Source organism: Anomaloglossus baeobatrachus, chromosome 4, assembly GCF_048569485.1.
Source record: "Anomaloglossus baeobatrachus isolate aAnoBae1 chromosome 4, aAnoBae1.hap1, whole genome shotgun sequence".
NCBI lineage: Eukaryota > Metazoa > Chordata > Amphibia > Anura > Aromobatidae > Anomaloglossus > Anomaloglossus baeobatrachus.
In genome coordinates, this window is record NC_134356.1 from 34,514,522 (window position 1) to 34,534,168 (window position 19,647).

At 50.0% G+C, this 19,647-nt stretch overlaps 1 protein-coding gene across 1 annotated transcript in view; it reads right to left on the bottom strand.

Moving 5' to 3' along the window:
- Positions 1–19,647, bottom strand: part of EFCAB6 (EF-hand calcium binding domain 6) — a 182,817-nt gene that overhangs the window by 154,896 nt on the left and 8,274 nt on the right. The window contains exon 5 of the mRNA XM_075343359.1: positions 16,509–16,575. Coding sequence (XP_075199474.1) covers positions 16,509–16,575 — 67 coding nt within the window. The remainder of the gene's footprint in view (positions 1–16,508; positions 16,576–19,647) is intronic.

Below are 19,647 nucleotides of genomic sequence, written 5' to 3' on the forward strand. Positions count from 1 at the left end.
TCGCAGCACTCGGGTGACCCTGTTTATCACGCACGGCGTCCTCCCCCCCCCCCCCCTCTCCCCGATAGAGCTTTATTTATAATGTCTGTATAATTTCGCGGAGACGTGATTAAAGTCAATAATTTAGAAAAGACTTTTATTACGCGCGAGTTGAGTCGTTCATCGCTTCTCCAGACCCCACCGGCAGTGAAGGGATTACCTGATGTACAATAAGCAGTTGTCTTTTTATCATCCCTCTGACAAACGCAAGAGGCGAAAAATAAACAAAACAAAAAGAGAAAAAAGAGAGAGATCGGGCCGGGACGTGGTGACACCCGACAGCGCCATCGAGGGGCAGAACACTCCTAAATCAGGGGAGCGTCGGCAATTATGAACCCCATGAAATTTTCTAATATTTTTATGCCTTAAAACTAAAAGAGCGGGGAGTCCGGACTGGAAATGATGGAAGACGCCGGTATGAAGCGATCCCGCGGAGAAGAAACAGTGCGGAGATATTATATGATCCGTAATACGTCTATCATCCTAATATTTGCCCCCTTATAGAGTGAGTAGCACAGACAGACCCCGAAAACACCATAAAGCCCATTGACTCCCAAAGTATGACCATGATACAAGTTCAGGACCTCTGTGTCACACAGAGCTTTGCACAAACTTTGCCGACTGTCATGGCGGCGGCGGGCTCTGCAGATTCTGACACTCCACCCGATGGTTTCGCTGATGTCTGGTATCAACACAGGCAGACTCGGGCATCGACCTGCTCTGTGCTGACTCATACACAGGCTAGCAAGAGTTAATTTCTGCTGGTTTGCTTGCTCCTTTGATCACATGTTGATGGGAGGCCTATTCCATCTGCTCCCCTTTTATTTATGCTGGTTGAATCCTTCCACCCATGCCAGCTATAGCTTGTCTATGTTGGTCTGTGAGGTGTCGTGTCCGAGATTTACTGGTGAAAGTTGTGCTTATTACTTGGTGCGGTTGTGGAGTTTACCCCTGTTGTTTTGTAGCTTCCTTCCTGCTCTTGTTTTTCCCTCCTGAATCTCTTATTGTATTTGCCCTTTGTGTGTGACAGAGTTTTGGTTCTCCCTTGTCTGTCTTTATCTGTGGGTTCCTACACAATCCTGTCCTGTCCCTCCCTGGGTGGAGAGGAAGTCAGATCAGGACCGGTCAGGAGCATGGCCAGGAGGGAGACTCAGGAATCTCCACCATCAGGAGTATTCCTGAGATTACGGACAGCGTAGGGCCCTGTAGCTTGAGGGACAGCTTAGTAACCCCGGTTCCCAGCTATCCCATAGTCATCGTTACAGTCGGAGCTTTAATATACTCCTCCGAGGGACTGAAATGTAAATTTTGGAGAGTCCTCCATTGGGTTATTGGAGTAACAGGTAGTAACAAAAAGGGTGGAGGCCCTTTTGAAGGAAGCTTCCTATAGAAAAGGGCCCCCCCCGCAGATTAATATCAGACCCCAATAATATTAATAGACCCCAGAACAGACCACTATATTACTATCAGACCCTACCTAAAATTAGGCCCTAAATGAGACCCCTTACTCTCAGACCCAAGACCAGACTCTTATTTTACCATCAAGCCACAGACAACAATTATATTAACACTGGACCCCATGTCCCCTAAGTATAAACAGCCTTCCTATATTGCTATCAAACCCAAGATCAGACTGTTCTATCAATATCATACTCCAGACCTGATGCCTTAAGTATATTCAGAACCCTTATATTAAATACCAGACCCTTATATTAAATCAGGCTCCAGACCAGACCTCTATGTTACCATCAGGCCCCAGACCAGGCCCCTATTTTACTCTCAGGCCCCAGACCAAGCCCATATTTAACCATCAGGCCCCAGACCAAGCCTGCATTTTACCATCAGGCCCCAGACCAAGCCCATATTTAACCATCAGGCCCCCATTTTACCATCCGGCCCAGACCAGGCCCATATTTTACCATCAGGCCCCAGATCAGGCCCCTATATTACTAGCAGGCCTTAGACGAGGCCCATATTTTATGATCAGTTCCCAGACTAGGCCCCTATGTTACCATCAGGCCCCAGACCAGGCCCATATTTTACAATCAGGCACCAGACCAGGCCCATATTTTACCATCAGGCCTTTATTTTACCATCAGGTCCCTATTTTACCATCAGGCTCCAGATCAGGCCCATATATTACAAGCAGGCCCCAGATCATGCCCCTATATTAGTAGCAGGCCCCAGACCAGGCCCATATTTTACCATCAGGCCCCAGACCAGGCCCATATTTTACCATCAGGCCCTAGATCAGGACACTACATTAACATTGGCTCTCCTACGAAAGCTCCTAAATAAATATAGTCAGACCACAGATCAAACCCCCTATATTAAAGGGATTGTCCTGTCTCACACGTGGGCAACTGGCATCAAAGAGCATTCCATAACTTAGTTCAGATCCTAGGGCAGATGAAAAAATACAAATATATTATATATATATATATATATATATATATATATATATATATAATATGATTTATTATATACACACACACATATACATATATATTATACATACGTACATATGTATTATACATACATACTATACATACACATATATTATACACACACACACACATACATATATATATATTTATATTCCCACCCCAGAACACCAGAATAGACAACACTATATATTTTAAATACTGATTAGCAGTAAGTAGTGATTAACTCGATTAAGTATTTTTGGTAAAAATGTCCTAATAACCAAAAGCAACAGCGCCATCTATAAGGCAGGATGATGTATTGCGCTCCACCCACGATACAGATTCATTAACACCCTATTAATAGGGATTATGTCACGGATATGTATCAGTATTGGCAGCAATGCAAGATAGATTAACTAGTTAACACTTGAAAAGAAAAAAAAAAAAACTCGAGATCTGTAGGGCACAAGGAGATCAGTCAGACTGTAACGAGGTGCCTCTAATTACTATATAATTAGCTAATTCCAATTAACCTAGATTTTAATTATCATCACCAGCGCTAACCTGAAAACCTGAGGGCATCCGTACAGCACGGTGAGGTAGGAGAACGTGTGGATTGTATGACTGTCAGCGAGCGGGTAATCTGCTGTATAGGGGCTCGCACACAACCCATGTACATAATATAAAGGGGGGCAACATAGAGGAACCCACCTAAGAGGCAGAAATTGATCATTATTTTATGTATAATATACAGTTAGGTCCAGAAATATTTGGCCAGTGACACAATTTTGGCGAGTTGGGCTCTGCATGCCACCACATTGGATTTGAAATGAAACCTCTACAACAGAATTCAAGTGCAGATTGTAACGTTTAATTTGAAGGTTTGAACAAAAATATCTGATAGAAATTGTAGGAATTGTCACATTTCTTTACAAACACTCCACATTTTAGGAGGTCAAAAGTAATTGGACAAATAAACTAAACCCAAAAAAAATATTTTTATTTTCAATATTTTGTTGCGAATCCTTTGGAGGCAATCACTGCCTTAAGTCTGGAACCCATGGACATCACCAAACGCTGGGTTTCCTCCTTCTTAATGCTTTTCCAGGCCTTTACAGCCGCAGCCTTCAGGTCTTGCTTGTTTGTGGGTCTTTCCGTCTTAAGTCTGGATTTGAGCAAGTGAAATGCATGCTCAATTGGGTTAAGATCTGGTGATTGACTTGGTCATTGCAGAATGTTCCACTTTTTTGCACTCATGAACTCCTGGGTAGCTTTGGCTGTATGCTTGGGGTCATTGTCCATCTGTACTATGAAGCGCCGTCCGATCAACTTTGCGGCATTTGGCTGAATCTGGGCTAAAAGTATATCCCGGTACACTTCAGAATTCATCCGGCTACTCTTGTCTGTTGTTATCTATATATATAATTGCCTTATTCTGTCTGTCTGTCTGTCTGTCATGCTCCAAAATTGTGTCCTTACGGTGACATTGTGTCCTTACGGTGACATTGTGTCCTTACGGTGACACAAAGCTGATTGGCCGCTGGGCTCGCTATGGCCCCGCCCCCCCACACGGATTGGCTGCTCGCCCAGGCTCCGCCCCCCCCAGATTGGCCTCTCGCCCTGGCACCCTGCGGGCATTGGCAACTCGGCCACGCCACGCCCCGCCCCCCTCACGCAATGCACGCTAGCTCTGGCCCCGCCCCCCCCCGCGCATTCCCCGAGCTGACACGGTCACGGAGCCATGACTCCCAGGTGAGTACTGTACTCCCCCCCCCCCCCCCAACGGGAGCCCACATCAGCGTACGCCGCCAACCCAGCCGACACTTACCCTCGCATTGCTGGCCTTGCCGCCGTATGCTGGTGTGGGCTCCCGTGCGAGCGGGGGACGGGATACGTTGGTAACCATGCTATCATAGTTACCAGCTGGTAACCATGCTAGCATAGTTACCAGCACATCAAGGTCCTGCAGCGGTGGAAGATCCACACGCACACACATAACAGCACACACACACACATACACACACATCAGATCACACTCACTCTCACAAACACCTCACACACACATCGCATCCACACACTCACAGCATCCGGCGATATCGCTTGCTTCTCGGCCTCGATACTGTGCTGTTGTGACCTTCCAGGACCTGCCGGAGGATCACATGGCCAGAAGCATGTGGTATCTCCGGATGTTGCGAGTATGAGCGCGTATGTGCAATATCGTCAATGTGTGTGTGCGTGAGTGTATGCGATCGGGTGTGTGTGAGTGTATGCGATCGGGTGTGTGTGAGTGTATGCGATCGGATCTGTGAGTGTCGGCAGAGGAGCATGGCGTGCTGGAGGAGGCTGGGAGGAGAGAGGCTGATCCTGGGGAAGGCTGGGATGGGGAGGCTGATGCTGGGGACAGAGAGGCTGATGCTGGGATGAGAGAGGCTGATGCTGGGATGAGAGAGGCTGATGCTGGGGACAGAGAGGCTGATGCTGGGGACAGAGAGGCTGAGGCTGGGGACAGAGAGGCTGATGCTGGGGACAGAGAGGCTGAGGCTGGGGACCGAGAGGCTGATGCTGGGGACAGAGAGGCTGATGCTGGGATGAGAGAGGCTGATCCTGGGGAAGGCTGGGATGGAGAGGCTGATGCTGGGGACAGAGAGGCTGATGCTGGGATGAGAGAGGCTGATGCTGGGATGAGAGAGGCTGATGCTGGGATGAGAGAGGCTGATGCTGGGATGAGAGAGGCTGATGCTGGGGACAGAGAGGCTGATGCTGGGGACAGAGAGGCTGATGCTGGGGACAGAGAGGCTGATGCTGGGGACAGAGAGGCTGATGCTGGGGACAGAGAGGCTGATGCTGGGGACAGAGAGGCTGATGCTGGGGACAGAGAGGCTGATGCTGGGGACAGAGAGGCTGATGCTGCGGACAGAGGCTGATGCTGCGGATAGAGAGGCTGATGCTGCGGACAGAGAGGCTGATGCTGCGGACAGAGAGGCTGATGCTGCGGACAGAGAGGCTGATGCTGCGGACAGAGAGGCTGATGCTGCGGACAGAGAGGCTGATGCTGCGGGTAGAGAGGCTGATGCTGGCGCAGCATGGCGGATGGAGCACGTTTGGGAGTGCGCAGCATGGGAGATGGAGCACGATGGGGGTGCGCAGCATAGGGGATGGAGCACGATGGGGAGTGCGGAGTATGGCGGATGGAGCACGTTTGGGAGTGCGCAGCATGGCGGATGGAGCACGTTTGGGAGTGCGCAGCATGGCGGATGGAGCACGTTTGGGAGTGCGCAGCATGGCGGATGGAGCACGTTTGGGCGTTTGGGAGTGAGCAGCATGGGGGATGGAGCACGTTTGGGAGTGCGCAGCATGGGGGATGGAGCACGATGGGGAGTGCGCAGCATGGCGGATGGAGCACGTTTGGGAGTGCGCAGCATGGGGGATGGAGCACGATGGGGAGTGCGCAGCATGGCGGATGGAGCACGTTTGGGAGTGCGCAGGATGGGAGATGGAGCACGATGGGGGGTGCGCAGCATAGGGGATGGAGCACGATGGGGAGTGCGCTGCATGGGGGATGGAGCACGATGGGAAGTGCACACCTCCCCCCAACACACACACGCGCGCGCACTGCACAACACACCACACACACACACTGGGAACCACAAACAACTGCCCTACACAGACACCCACACACAGACAACGCTGCACACACAAATATACGCACATACCGCACAACACAAACATTGCACAAAACATACTTCCCCCCAAAACACACCACACCCACACAAACCGCGCAACACACACACACAACGCTACAGACACACAGCGCTCCACAAACAACGCAAAACACAAACAACACCGCTCTCACCCCCCATCACACCCAGACAACACCCAAAACATGTACAGCGCCCTACACAAACACTTGGTAACTACACACAACAACATATATATATATAACAAAAATCATACATGAACTACACAATACGTAAATGCGTAGAATCGGGCCACCTTCTAGTGTCATCAATAAACACAAGTGACCCAGTGCCATTGAAAGCCATGCATGCCCATGCCATCACGTTGCCTCCACCATGTTTTACAGAGGATGTGGTGTGCCTTAGATCATGTGCCGTTCCCTTTCTTCTCCAAACTTTTTTCTTCCCATCATTCTGGTACAGGTTGATCTTGGTCTCATCTGTCCATAGAATACTTTTCCAGAACTGAGCTGGCTTCATGAGGTGTTTTTCAGCAAATGTAACTCTGGCCTGTCTATTTTTGGAATTGATGAATGGTTTGCATCTAGATGTGAACCCTTTGTATTTACTTTCATGGAGTCTTCTCTTTACTGTTGACTTAGAGACAGATACACCTACTTCACTGAGAGTGTTCTGGACTTCAGTTGATGTTGTGAACGGGTTCTTCTTCACCAAAGAAAGTATGCGGCGATCATCCACCACTGTTGTCATCCGTGGACGCCCAGGGCTTTTTGAGTTCCCAAGCTCACCAGTCAATTCCTTTTTTCTCAGAATGCACCCGACTGTTGATTTTGCTACTCCAAGCATGTCTGCTATCTCTCTGATGGAATTTTTCTTTTTTTTCAGCCTCAGGATGTTCTGCTTCACCTCAATTGAGAGTTCCTTAGACCGCATGTTGTCTGGTCACAGCAACAGCTTCCAAATGCAAAACCACACACCTGTAATCAACCCCAGACCTTTTAACTACTTCATTGATTACAGGTTAACGAGGGAGACGCCTTCAGAGTTAATTGCAGCCCTTAGAGTCCCTTGTCCAATTACTTTTGGTCCCTTGAAAAAGAGGAGGCTATGCATTACAGAGCTATGATTCCTAAACCCTTTCTCCGATTTGGATGTGAAAACTCTCATATTGCAGCTGGGAGTGTGCACTTTCAGCTCATATTATATATATATAATTGTATTTCTGAACATGTTTTTCTAAACAGCTAAAATAACAAAACTTGTGTCACTGTCCAAATATTTCTGGACCTAACTGTACAAGTCTTTTCTACCAGTGAAAGTGTTTTTACAAGTATATTAGCTCATGTACTGATGGGCAATATGGCCAGACAGCCTCAGGATTGTGATGTCTGCTCGTATAAGTTATAGGTAGTGATGAGCGAGCACTACTATGCTCAGGTGCTCGGTGGTGACGAGAGAGAACTACCTTACTCGGTAGTGATGAACAAGCACTACCATACTTGGGTGCTCTATACTGATAAGAAAGCACTACCATACTCGGTGGTGACGAGCGAGCACTATCGTGTATGGGTGCTGTATACTGATGAGTGACAGCTACCATACATAGGTGCTCAGTTCTTGTATTGAGATATTGGACATTCGGATGGGAGCGACTCAAGCACCAAATATAATGGAAGTCAATGGGGAACTTGAGCATTCTCCTGGGAAATCTTACAGAAAATGCTACAGTCCCCATTGGCTTCTATTATACTCGTTACTAGAGTCCAGCCCATCCTAGCATCCAACTGCTCGTTACGAGTACCGAGCACCCGAGCATGGTAGTGCCCGCTCATCACTAGTTACGAGTACCGAGCACCCGAGCATGGTAGTGCCCGCTCATCACTAGTTACGAGTACCGAGCACCCGAGCATGGTAGTGCCCGCTCATCACTAGTTACTAGTACTGAGCATGGTAGTGCCCGCTCATCACTAGTTACGAGTACCGAGCACCCGAGCATGGTAGTGCCCGCTCATCACTAGTTACGAGTACCGAGCACCCGAGCATGGTAGTGCCCGCTCATCACTAGTTACGAGTACCGAGCACCCGAGCATGGTAGTGCCCGCTCATCACTAGTTACTAGTACTGAGCATGGTAGTGCCCGCTCATCACTAGTTACGAGTACCGAGCACCCGAGCATGGTAGTGCCCGCTCATCACTAGTTACGAGTACCGAGCACCCGAGCATGGTAGTGCCCGCTCATCACTAGTTACGAGTACCGAGCACCCGAGCATGGTAGTGCCCGCTCATCACTAGTTACGAGTACTGAGCACCCGAGCATGGTAGTGCCCGCTCAACACTAGTTACGAGTACTGAGCACCCGAGCATGGTAGTGCCCGCTCAACACTAGTTACGAGTACAGAGCACCCGAGCATGGTAGTGCCCGCTCATCACTAGTTACTAGTACTGAGCATGGTAGTGCCCGCTCATCACTAGTTACGAGTACCGAGCACCCGAGCATGGTAGTGCCCGCTCATCACTAGTTACGAGTACCGAGCACCCGAGCATGGTAGTGCCCGCTCATCACTAGTTACGAGTACCGAGCACCCGAGCATGGTAGTGCCCGCTCATCACTAGTTACGAGTACTGAGCACCCGAGCATGGTAGTGCCCGCTCATCACTAGTTACGAGTACCGAGCACCCGAGCATGGTAGTGCCCGCTCATCACTATTTACCAGTACAGAACACCCGAGCATGGTAGTGCCCGCTCATCACTAGTTACCAGTACTGAGCACCCAAGCATGGTAGTGCCCGCTCATCACTAGTTACCAGTACTGAACACCCGAGCATGGTAGTGCCCGCTCATCACTAGTTACGAGTACAGAACACCCGAGCATGGTAGTGCCCGCTCATCACTAGTTACGAGTACTGAGCACCCGAGCATGGTAGTGCCCGCTCATCACTAGTTACGAGTACAGAGCACCTGAGCATGGTAGTGCCCGCTCATCACTAGTTACGAGTACAGAACACCCGAGCATGGTAGTGCCCGCTCATCACTAGTTACGAGTACTGAGCACCCGAGCATGGTAGTGCCCGCTCATCACTGGTTACGAGTACTGAGCACCTGAGCATGGTAGTGCCCGCTCATCACTAGTTACGAGTACCGAGCACCCGAGCATGGTAGTGCCCGCTCATCATTAGTTACGAGTACCGAGCACCTGAGCATGGTAGTGCCCGCTCATCACTAGTTACGAGTACCGAGCACCCGAGCATGGTAGTGCCCGCTCAACACTAGTTACGAGTACCGAGCACCCGAGCATGGTAGTGCCCGCTCATCACTAGTTACGAGTACCGAGCACCCGAGCATGGTAGTGCCCGCTCATCACTAGTTACTAGTACTGAGCATGGTAGTGCCCGCTCATCACTAGTTACGAGTACCGAGCACCCGAGCATGGTAGTGCCCGCTCATCACTAGTTACGAGTACCGAGCACCCGAGCATGGTAGTGCCCGCTCATCACTAGTTACGAGTACCGAGCACCCGAGCATGGTAGTGCCCGCTCATCACTAGTTACGAGTACTGAGCACCCGAGCATGGTAGTGCCCGCTCAACACTAGTTACGAGTACTGAGCACCCGAGCATGGTAGTGCCCGCTCAACACTAGTTACGAGTACAGAGCACCCGAGCATGGTAGTGCCCGCTCATCACTAGTTACTAGTACTGAGCATGGTAGTGCCCGCTCATCACTAGTTACGAGTACCGAGCACCCGAGCATGGTAGTGCCCGCTCATCACTAGTTACGAGTACCGAGCACCCGAGCATGGTAGTGCCCGCTCATCACTAGTTACGAGTACCGAGCACCCGAGCATGGTAGTGCCCGCTCATCACTAGTTACGAGTACTGAGCACCCGAGCATGGTAGTGCCCGCTCATCACTAGTTACGAGTACCGAGCACCCGAGCATGGTAGTGCCCGCTCATCACTATTTACCAGTACAGAACACCCGAGCATGGTAGTGCCCGCTCATCACTAGTTACCAGTACTGAGCACCCAAGCATGGTAGTGCCCGCTCATCACTAGTTACCAGTACTGAACACCCGAGCATGGTAGTGCCCGCTCATCACTAGTTACGAGTACAGAACACCCGAGCATGGTAGTGCCCGCTCATCACTAGTTACGAGTACTGAGCACCCGAGCATGGTAGTGCCCGCTCATCACTAGTTACGAGTACAGAGCACCTGAGCATGGTAGTGCCCGCTCATCACTAGTTACGAGTACAGAACACCCGAGCATGGTAGTGCCCGCTCATCACTAGTTACGAGTACTGAGCACCCGAGCATGGTAGTGCCCGCTCATCACTGGTTACGAGTACTGAGCACCTGAGCATGGTAGTGCCCGCTCATCACTAGTTACGAGTACCGAGCACCCGAGCATGGTAGTGCCCGCTCATCATTAGTTACGAGTACCGAGCACCTGAGCATGGTAGTGCCCGCTCATCACTAGTTACGAGTACCGAGCACCCGAGCATGGTAGTGCCCGCTCAACACTAGTTACGAGTACCGAGCACCCGAGCATGGTAGTGCCCGCTCATCACTAGTTACGAGTACCGAGCACCCGAGCATGGTAGTGCCCGCTCATCACTAGTTACGAGTACTGAGCACCCGAGCATGGTAGTGCCCGCTCATCACTAGTTACAAGTACCGAGCACCCGAGCATGGTAGTGCCCGCTCAACACTAGTTACGAGTACTGAGCACCCGAGCATGGTAGTGCCCACTCAACACTAGTTACGAGTACCGAGCACCCGAGCATGGTAGTGCCCGCTCATCACTAGCTACTAGTACCGAGCACCCGAGCATGGTAGTGCCCGCTCATCACTAGTTACGAGTACTGAGCACCCGAGCATGGTAGTGCCCGCTCATCACTAGTTACGAGTACTGAGCACCCGAGCATGGTAGTGCCCGCTCAACACTAGTTACGAGTACTGAGCACCCGAGCATGGTAGTGCCCGCTCAACACTAGTTACGAGTACAGAGCACCCGAGCATGGTAGTACTCGCTCATCACTAGTTACGAGTACCGAGCACCAGAGCATGGTAGTGCCCGCTCATCACTAGTTACGAGTACTGAGCACCCGAGCATGGTAGTGCCCGCTCATCACTAGTTACGAGTACCGAGCACCCGAGCATGGTAGTGCCCGCTCATCACTATTTACCAGTACAGAACACCCAAGCATGGTAGTGCCCGCTCATCACTAGTTACGAGTACAGAACACCCGAGCATGGTAGTGCCCGCTCATCACTAGTTACGAGTACTGAGCACCCGAGCATGGTAGTGCCCGCTCATCACTAGTTACGAGTACAGAGCACCCGAGCATGGTAGTGCCCACTCAACACTAGTTACGAGTACCGAGCACCCGAGCATGGTAGTGCCCGCTCATCACTAGCTACTAGTACCGAGCACCCGAGCATGGTAGTGCCCGCTCATCACTAGTTACGAGTACCGAGCACCCGAGCATGGTAGTGCCCGCTCATCACTAGTTACGAGTACCGAGCACCTGAGCATGGTAGTGCCCGCTCATCACTAGTTACGAGTACTGAGCACCCGAGCATGGTAGTGCCTGCTCATCACTAGTTACGAGTACCGAGCACCTGAGCATGGTAGTGCCCGCTCATCACTAGTTACGAGTACCGAGCACCTGAGCATGGTAGTGCCTGCTCATCACTAGCTACTAGTACCGAGCACCCGAGCATGGTAGTGCCCGCTCATCACTAGTTATAGTCACAAAAGGTGCCTTTTTTGTACGCTATGGTGCGCTATTAATAAGTTAAGTGGTGGTGTCATTGTATTACAGCTTCTCCTGATCGCACACGTCCCGAGCGCCCATCTGATAAATGTAACAAGAATGCTTTCTCATCTGGGAGTATTTTCCGCACAGTGTACCAGAGGGTTAATGGAGGATTGACATCCACAAAACAGGCTATAACTAGTGATGAGCATACACTTGGTGCTTGGGTGTTCAGCGAGCGTGCGCCCAAGCATCAAAATGCTCATTATGCTTGCTGAGCACTAGCTATAACAAAAAAGATCACTCAGTTCAGAGCCGGCCTCAGAATGCAGAGAAAGGGCCAGGTTTCCATTGGGGACACTGTATGTTTGGAGCAGTTTCAGGAGCTAAGCCCACTTCAAACAGGTTGGGTGTCGGCTGTGTTATACAGCCGGCACATAAGTCTATCTGCTGTGAATGGAGCTCAGATTACAGTAGTTTAACCACTTATATGACACAACGGAATGTAAACAAAATATTCAGAATATTCAGGCAGTTTTGAAAGAATCCCAGTTTTCTCTATTGTTGATGTAGCAGTGGTCAATGCTGAGCCCTGTATAACCCCGCCTACACCCCTGATTGGCCGCTTCCTGTGTACACTGTGAGCAATCTGCCAATAAGTGGTGGGGGTGAGGTTACAGATTAGCCTGACTGATCTGTGAGTGATGCCTAGTTCTACAGTGATAATCTCCTACTGATAAAACACTGATTGTATTGAAATTACAGCAAGTAGCATTATAAGTGAGAAATCCCTGGAAATCCCTTGTGCTGATCAAGATGTGGTTCACTTCTCGCTTAGCCTCTACCCTCAGGACCACTATAGATGAAAGTCAACCCTCCCCTTAAAATGGGTGTCATAAGGTGTGTCCCTTATGTGATTATATAATAAAAGCGGATGCTGTGATCAGTCAGATGGGGCAAAAGTGTAACGTAGGGGCTCGAACTTATACAAGGGGGACGTGCAGCAGTCAAAGGGTCATCAACAATTGACAGATCAGCTTCTCGGGAATGAAGCAGTCTGTATGCCGCTTTAGTATGGAGCCACGCAACGTGTTACCTGCTAGTGAGATAACATTACAGGAGACGCAGGAGGCAGATGTCTCCCCCTGTAAGGCGCTAATTCACACCTGCTACCCATCATCATGGAAAAAAAATGTGACAGTGTAAAAGTGTATGCTAGATAAAATATCATTAACTCTATCATTGCCAGTGTTATGTCATTGCAATCCAAATCCATTAATAGGCGCCTCAGTTTGGATTATAGCGATAGGAGGGGCCCTGAGATGACAGACCCCGCTATAGGACGTTCACTTATTTAGTTAATGGTTTTTATACCAAGGCAATCAGGATTTACTTTACATGCAATACCACACCTGACCACCTGGTGTGCTGTTCAAAGGACAGATATTTCTTTCAGGGATATTCAGAACAATACTCCACCTAGTGGTCAAAATAAGTAGTGCAATAAAAGACAGAGGGGTAAAAAAACCCCCCCCAAAAAACAGAATATTGAGCTATTTGCTCTTATAGCGCAATAAATTAACCAGATCTCACCTTTTGATGTAGCTGCACAAGACCCATTCTCTTCCCATAATAGGACTCGGTGGCAGAACGGGACCACTTGTGTTCTCCAAATCTTTTCTTCACTGTGCCCTACTATCCAATTCCTAAAAACCCATATTCCCCAATTTCCCAAAACTGGCTTTTTGTGCACTGCACCATCTTCTGCTGTAATTTAAGCCACTTTTTTGTGGAATTTGTCTGCCGCATTTGGTTACAGCCCCTCCGCATCTGAGCTCCACCATGGGTTTTAGGACTGGCGCAAAAATGACAAAATTTTTGTGCAACTGCCCTTTGTGCAAAAATGTTGGTAAAAAGTGCACCGTGTCCCTAATTTTCTTCAGATCTCATAATGTGATAGTACATTGCTAAGTTATGCCATCATTTTTTACTTGTGGGGCCTCTGAGACCCTCAGCAATCCTGAGAATAAAGGGTCCGCAGAGTTTCAGAGGGCAGAGCAACCCAGTGGAGAGAGGGCAGAGCAACCCAGTGGAGGGAGGGCAGAGCAACCCAGTGGAGAGAGGGCAGAGCAACCCAGTGGAGAGAGGGCAGAGCAACCCAGTGGAGAGAGGGCAGAGCAACCCAGTGGAGGGAGGGCAGAGCAACCCAGTGGAGGGAGGGCAGAGCAACCCAGTGGAGAGAGGGCAGAGCAACCCAGTGGAGGGAGGGCAGAGCAACCCAGTGGAGAGAGGGCAGAGCAACCCAGTGGAGAGAGGGCAGAGCAACCCAGTGGAGAGAGGGCAGAGCAACCCAGTGGAGAGAGGGCAGAGCAACCCAGTGGAGAGAGGGCAGAGCAACCCAGTGGAGAGAGGGCAGAGCAACCCAGTGGAGAGAGGGCAGAGCAACCCAGTGGAAGGATGGCAGAGGAACCCAGTGGAGGGAGGGCAGAGCAACCCAGTGGAGAGAGGGCAGAGCAACCCAGTGGAGAGAGGGCAGAGCAACCCAGTGGAGGGAGGGCAGAGCAACCCAGTGGAGAGAGGGCAGAGCAACCCAGTGGAGGGAGGGCAGAGCAACCCAGTGGAGAGAGGGTAGAGCAACCCAGTAGAGGGAGGGCAGAGCAACCCAGTAGAGGGAGGGCAGAGCAACCCAGTGGAGAGAGGGCAGAGCAACCCAGTGGAGAGAGGGCAGAGCAACCCAGTGGAGAGAGGGCAGAGCAACCCAGTGGAGAGAGGGCAGAGCAACCCAGTGGAGAGAGGGCAGAGCAACCCAGTGGAGAGAGGGCAGAGCAACCCAGTGGAGAGAGGGCAGAGCAACCCAGTGGAGAGAGGGCAGAGAAACCCAGTGGAGAGAGGGCAGAGCAACCCAGTGGAGGGAGGGCAGAGCAACCCAGTGGAGAGAGGGCAGAGCAACCCAGTGGAGGGAGGGCAGAGCAACCCAGTGGAGAGAGGGTAGAGCAACCCAGTAGAGGGAGGGCAGAGCAACCCAGTAGAGGGAGGGCAGAGCAACCCAGTGGAGAGAGGGCAGAGCAACCCAGTGGAGAGAGGGCAGGGCAACCCAGTGGAGAGAGGGCAGAGAAACCCAATGGAGGGGGTGCACAGAAACCCAATGGAGGGGGTGCAGAGACACCCAATGGAGGGGGTGCAGAGACACCCAATGGAGGGGGTGCAGAGACACCCAATGGAGGGGGTGCAGAGACACCCAATGGAGGGGGTGCAGAAACACCCAATGGAGGGGGTGCAGAGACACCCAATGGAGGGGGTGCAGAGACACCCAATGGAGGGGGTGCAGAGACACCCAATGGAGGGGGTGCAGAGACACCCAATGGAGGGGGTGCAGAGACACCCAATGGAGGGGGTGCAGAGACACCCAATGGAGGGGGTGCAGAGACACCCAATGGAGGGGGTGCAGAGACACCCAATGGAGGGGGTGCAGAGACACCCAATGGAGGGGGTGCAGAGACACCCAATGGAGGGGGTGCAGAGACACCCAATGGAGGGGGTGCAGAGACATCCAATGGAGGGTGTGCAGAGACACCCAATGGAGGGTGTGCAGAGACACCCAATGGAGGGTGTGCAGAGACACCCAATGGAGGGTGTGCACAGAAACCCAATGGAGGGTGTGCACAGAAACCCAATGGAGGGTGTGCACAGAAACCCAATGGAGGGTGTGCACAGAAACCCAATGGAGGGTGTGCACAGAAACCCAATTGAGGGTGTGCACAGAAACCCAATGGAGGGTGTGCACAGAAACCCAATGGAGGGTGTGCACAGAAACCCAATGGAGGGTGTGCACAGAAACCCAATGGAGGGTGTGCACAGAAACCCAATGGAGGGTGTGCACAGAAACCCAATGGAGGGTGTGCACAGAAACCCAATGGAGGGTGTGCACAGAAACCCAAATGGAGGGGGTGCACAGAAACCCAATGGAGGGGGTGCACAGAAACCCAATGGAGGGGGTGCACAGAAACCCAATGGAGGGGGTGCACAGAAACCCAATGGAGGGGGTGCACAGAAACCCAATGGAGGGGGTGCACAGAAACCCAATGGAGGGGGTGCACAGAAACCCAATGGAGGGGGTGCACAGAAACCCAATGGAGGGGGTGCACAGAAACCCAATGGAGGGAGTGCACAGAAACCCAATGGAGGGAGTGCACAGAAACCCAATGGAGGGAGTGCACAGAAACCCAATGGAGGGGGTGCACAGAAACCCAATGGAGGGAGTGCAGGGAAACCCAATGGAGGGAGTGCAGGGAAACCCAATGGAGGGAGTGCAGGGAAACCCAATGGAGGGAGTGCAGGGAAACCCAATAGAGGGAGTGCAGGGAAACCCAATGGAGGGGGTGCACAGAAACCCAATGGAGGGGGTGCACAGAAACCCAATGGAGGGGGTGCACAGAAACCCAATGGAGGGGGTGCAGAGAAACCCAATGGAGGGGGTGCAGAGCGAATTTTCCACATTTATTAAAAAAATCATGCGGTCTGAGAGGTCAGACCCCACTGATAGCGTTTTTAAGATGGGATTGATTGTGATTAACGTAAAATCTTACCATTTGCTTCAGTCGGGTTTCCAGCTCGTTGATGGTCATTACTTGGTTTCCTTGAGACATGCTCCATCTGAAGAAAAAAAAAAAAAAAAAAAAAAAACACAAAATCAAATGACTCCAATCGGCCCGAGTGGTCAGGAAGTAGTCACATGTAGTGGTCGGCGGACGGCCAAGGTGCCGGCATAATGCAGATCTATCCTGACATTTGTGTGGCGGCTAACAATTAGAGATCCATTTACAGGCATTTCCCTAAAATAAAACCACATTATGTCCGCCCCTCGGCCGCCCGCCAACTGCTACATGTGACCCTTCTAAAAAGCTATAGCACTTTCTTTCTTCAGGAGCGCACCGCTCCTCTGCCTCCTGACTTCCTGCTTGCAGGAGGGGGGGGGGGGGAGGTGCGCTTCTGAAGATTGACAGTTCAGACCAGCAGCATGTCGAAATTGTGCGCTCTTCTATGATGCGTGTGGTGCCAACTTATCCTCTACGGAAAGTGGAAGACCACGGGAACTCTGAAGCTGTCCGGGTCCGCTAGTGACGCCACCAGCACTTGTAAGCACTGCAGCCCTTTGCCGAGGAAATCTACCACCTCTTATAGACTGCAGAGGTGGCCGGTAACCTTGGCAACAAACCCTTACATTCTAAAATTTGAAATCCTTCCACATTGAAAAAGTGGAGTATCTGCCCAAAGCATCCAATGATTTTTTTTTCCATGTGGATTCTGCACCCCTACCCAGCACCCAGATAAAAACTATCTACAGTGGATATAAAAAGTCTACACACCCCTGTTAAAATGCCAGAATTTTGTTATGTAACATAATAATACAAAGAAGAATATTTTCAGAACGTTTTCCACCATCAAATGTTGCCTTGTTTTCAGGTCTGGGCCGTTGCAAAAACTTTCATCTTCTTCTGGTGAAGCCCTTCATTTATTGACTTAGAGGTCGCTTTCGTGTTGAAAGGTGAAATTCTCCTTCATCTTCCGCTTTTTAGCAGCGGTCTGAAGCATTTGTTGCAAAATTGACTGATATTTGGAACTGTTCATAATTCCCTCCACCTTGACTAAAGCCCCAGCTCCAGCAGTCGAAAAGCAGCCCTAAAGCATAATGCTGACTCCACCATGCCTCATTGTGGGTATGGTGTTCTATTGGTGGCTTCCTACCAAACATGCCCTTTGGAATTATGGTCAAAAAGTTGCACTTTGGTCTCCACCATGCCGCACTGTGGGTACGGTGTTCTTTTGTGGGTTTTCCACCAAACCTACTTTTTGGAATCATGGTCAAAAAATTGCACTTTGGTCTCCGCCATGCGTCACTGTGGGAATGGTGTTCTTTTGTTTGCTTTCCACCAAACATACCTTTTTTGGAATGATGGTCAAAAAGTTGCACTTTGGTCTCCTCAGACCAGATCACATTTTTCCCTCATGGTTTTAGCATACTGGACGTAGGTTTTGACAAAACATAGCCTAGCGTGGATGATTGCCATTGAAAGAAAAGTTTTCTGTCTTGCCATCTTATCCAACAGCCCAGACATATGAAGAATATGGGAGATTGTGCTCACATGCGGTACACAACCAGCACTTGCCAAAAATTACCGCAGCTCTTTTAATGTTTTCATTTGCCTCTTTTTGCCAATTTTTATTATGTCTTTTCATTAATATTTGACGGACGTCCAGCTCTAGGTAATGTCACTGTTTTGCCAAATTGAAGCCACTTCTTGATCCCCATCTTTACAGTGGTCCACAGTATATCTACTGCTTTGGACATTTTTTTTTTAGTACCCTTCTCTTGACTGATAACTTTCAACAAAGAGATCCCTTTGCTGTGTTGTTAGCTGTTTACAGACCACAGATTTTGCTGTAAAATACAACTAAAAAAAGTCCTCTTAGAACATAAAAACTTTCTATGGGGTTATTCAGAATCCCTGGAAATTATGGCAGCCATATACAGGGTACTATATAACGTGAGGGTAAATGTGACAACAACATCCCCAATTATGAAAGGGTGTTCACACTTATGCAACCCATTTTTTTAGCCCTGTTATTTTTATTCCCCCCTCCCTCCAAAATCATTTTAGTTTGTTTCTCGATGAGTCTGTACAGATTATAATTGTCACGCTGGGTACGGTGAAGTATCAAGGGCATGACGAAAGGGAAGGGAAACCCTGTGTCTAGGGAAAGGGAAGATGGTGACCCCTGATCGAAGCTACTGCTGGTCTCTGGGGTCCCTCACCACCCTAGATAGGTTCTGCACCTATGCGCCAGGCCGGATACCTGACCCTAGATAACCCTAATGCTGGGTCCTAGATATGGAACGGGGTGGGATGACCTCTTCCTCAACCCTGCTAAACAATAAAGGAAGACACAAGGGGGACACACAGGGGAAAATGCATGAACCACTTATCCACAGATGACTCCGGTTCAACAGAGTTTTCAGCAATGATACTACAGAGGAGTACAAGCCACCTGCTTGCAACCTAGGCTTGAAGGAACTGAAAAATATCACCAGCACCAGTCCAAAGAAGGAAGGGGTATTTAAACACCAAGGGAATACTGATAAACATCGGCTGGGTGGAAGTTGAGCTGCTGCTGGGTCCAAAAGGGAGATGAATCCAGCATGAAAGCTACCTATACCAATGAATACTGACAGCAGGAACAATGGAAAGTCAGGGAGCATTCTGTGCAGCCAAGCGCTGTGACCTTCTATGGCCAGAAACCTCATGACTGTCTGTGACCCGTGACACACCGGCGACATTAGAGGTGGAAAAATAATTCTTCTTGGTAGGATTTTTTTGGCATTTTATCAGGGGTGTGTAGACTTTTGATATCCACTGTTTGAACAGGTGGGAAAAAAAAATAAATAAAAAAAAAAAAAGGTGCGGCTGTTGGAGTCTGGAGTACTTGGCCGTACCATGGACAGCTCCTGGTCCACAACTGTTTGCTGTTTATACAACCCCAACCTCGTTGCTATGTTCTCCGTTCCTCTGTGACACGAGGCAGCAGGAGGTAAAGCGGAAGAAGGAGCATTTCTATAGATTCGTGAAGACCGTATATGAAGAAGTGAGAGCAGTAACGGAGGACAATGTGATGTATTAGTCTTGTACTTAATCCTCCTTCAGTTCCCGCATGGTTATGTGTATTGTG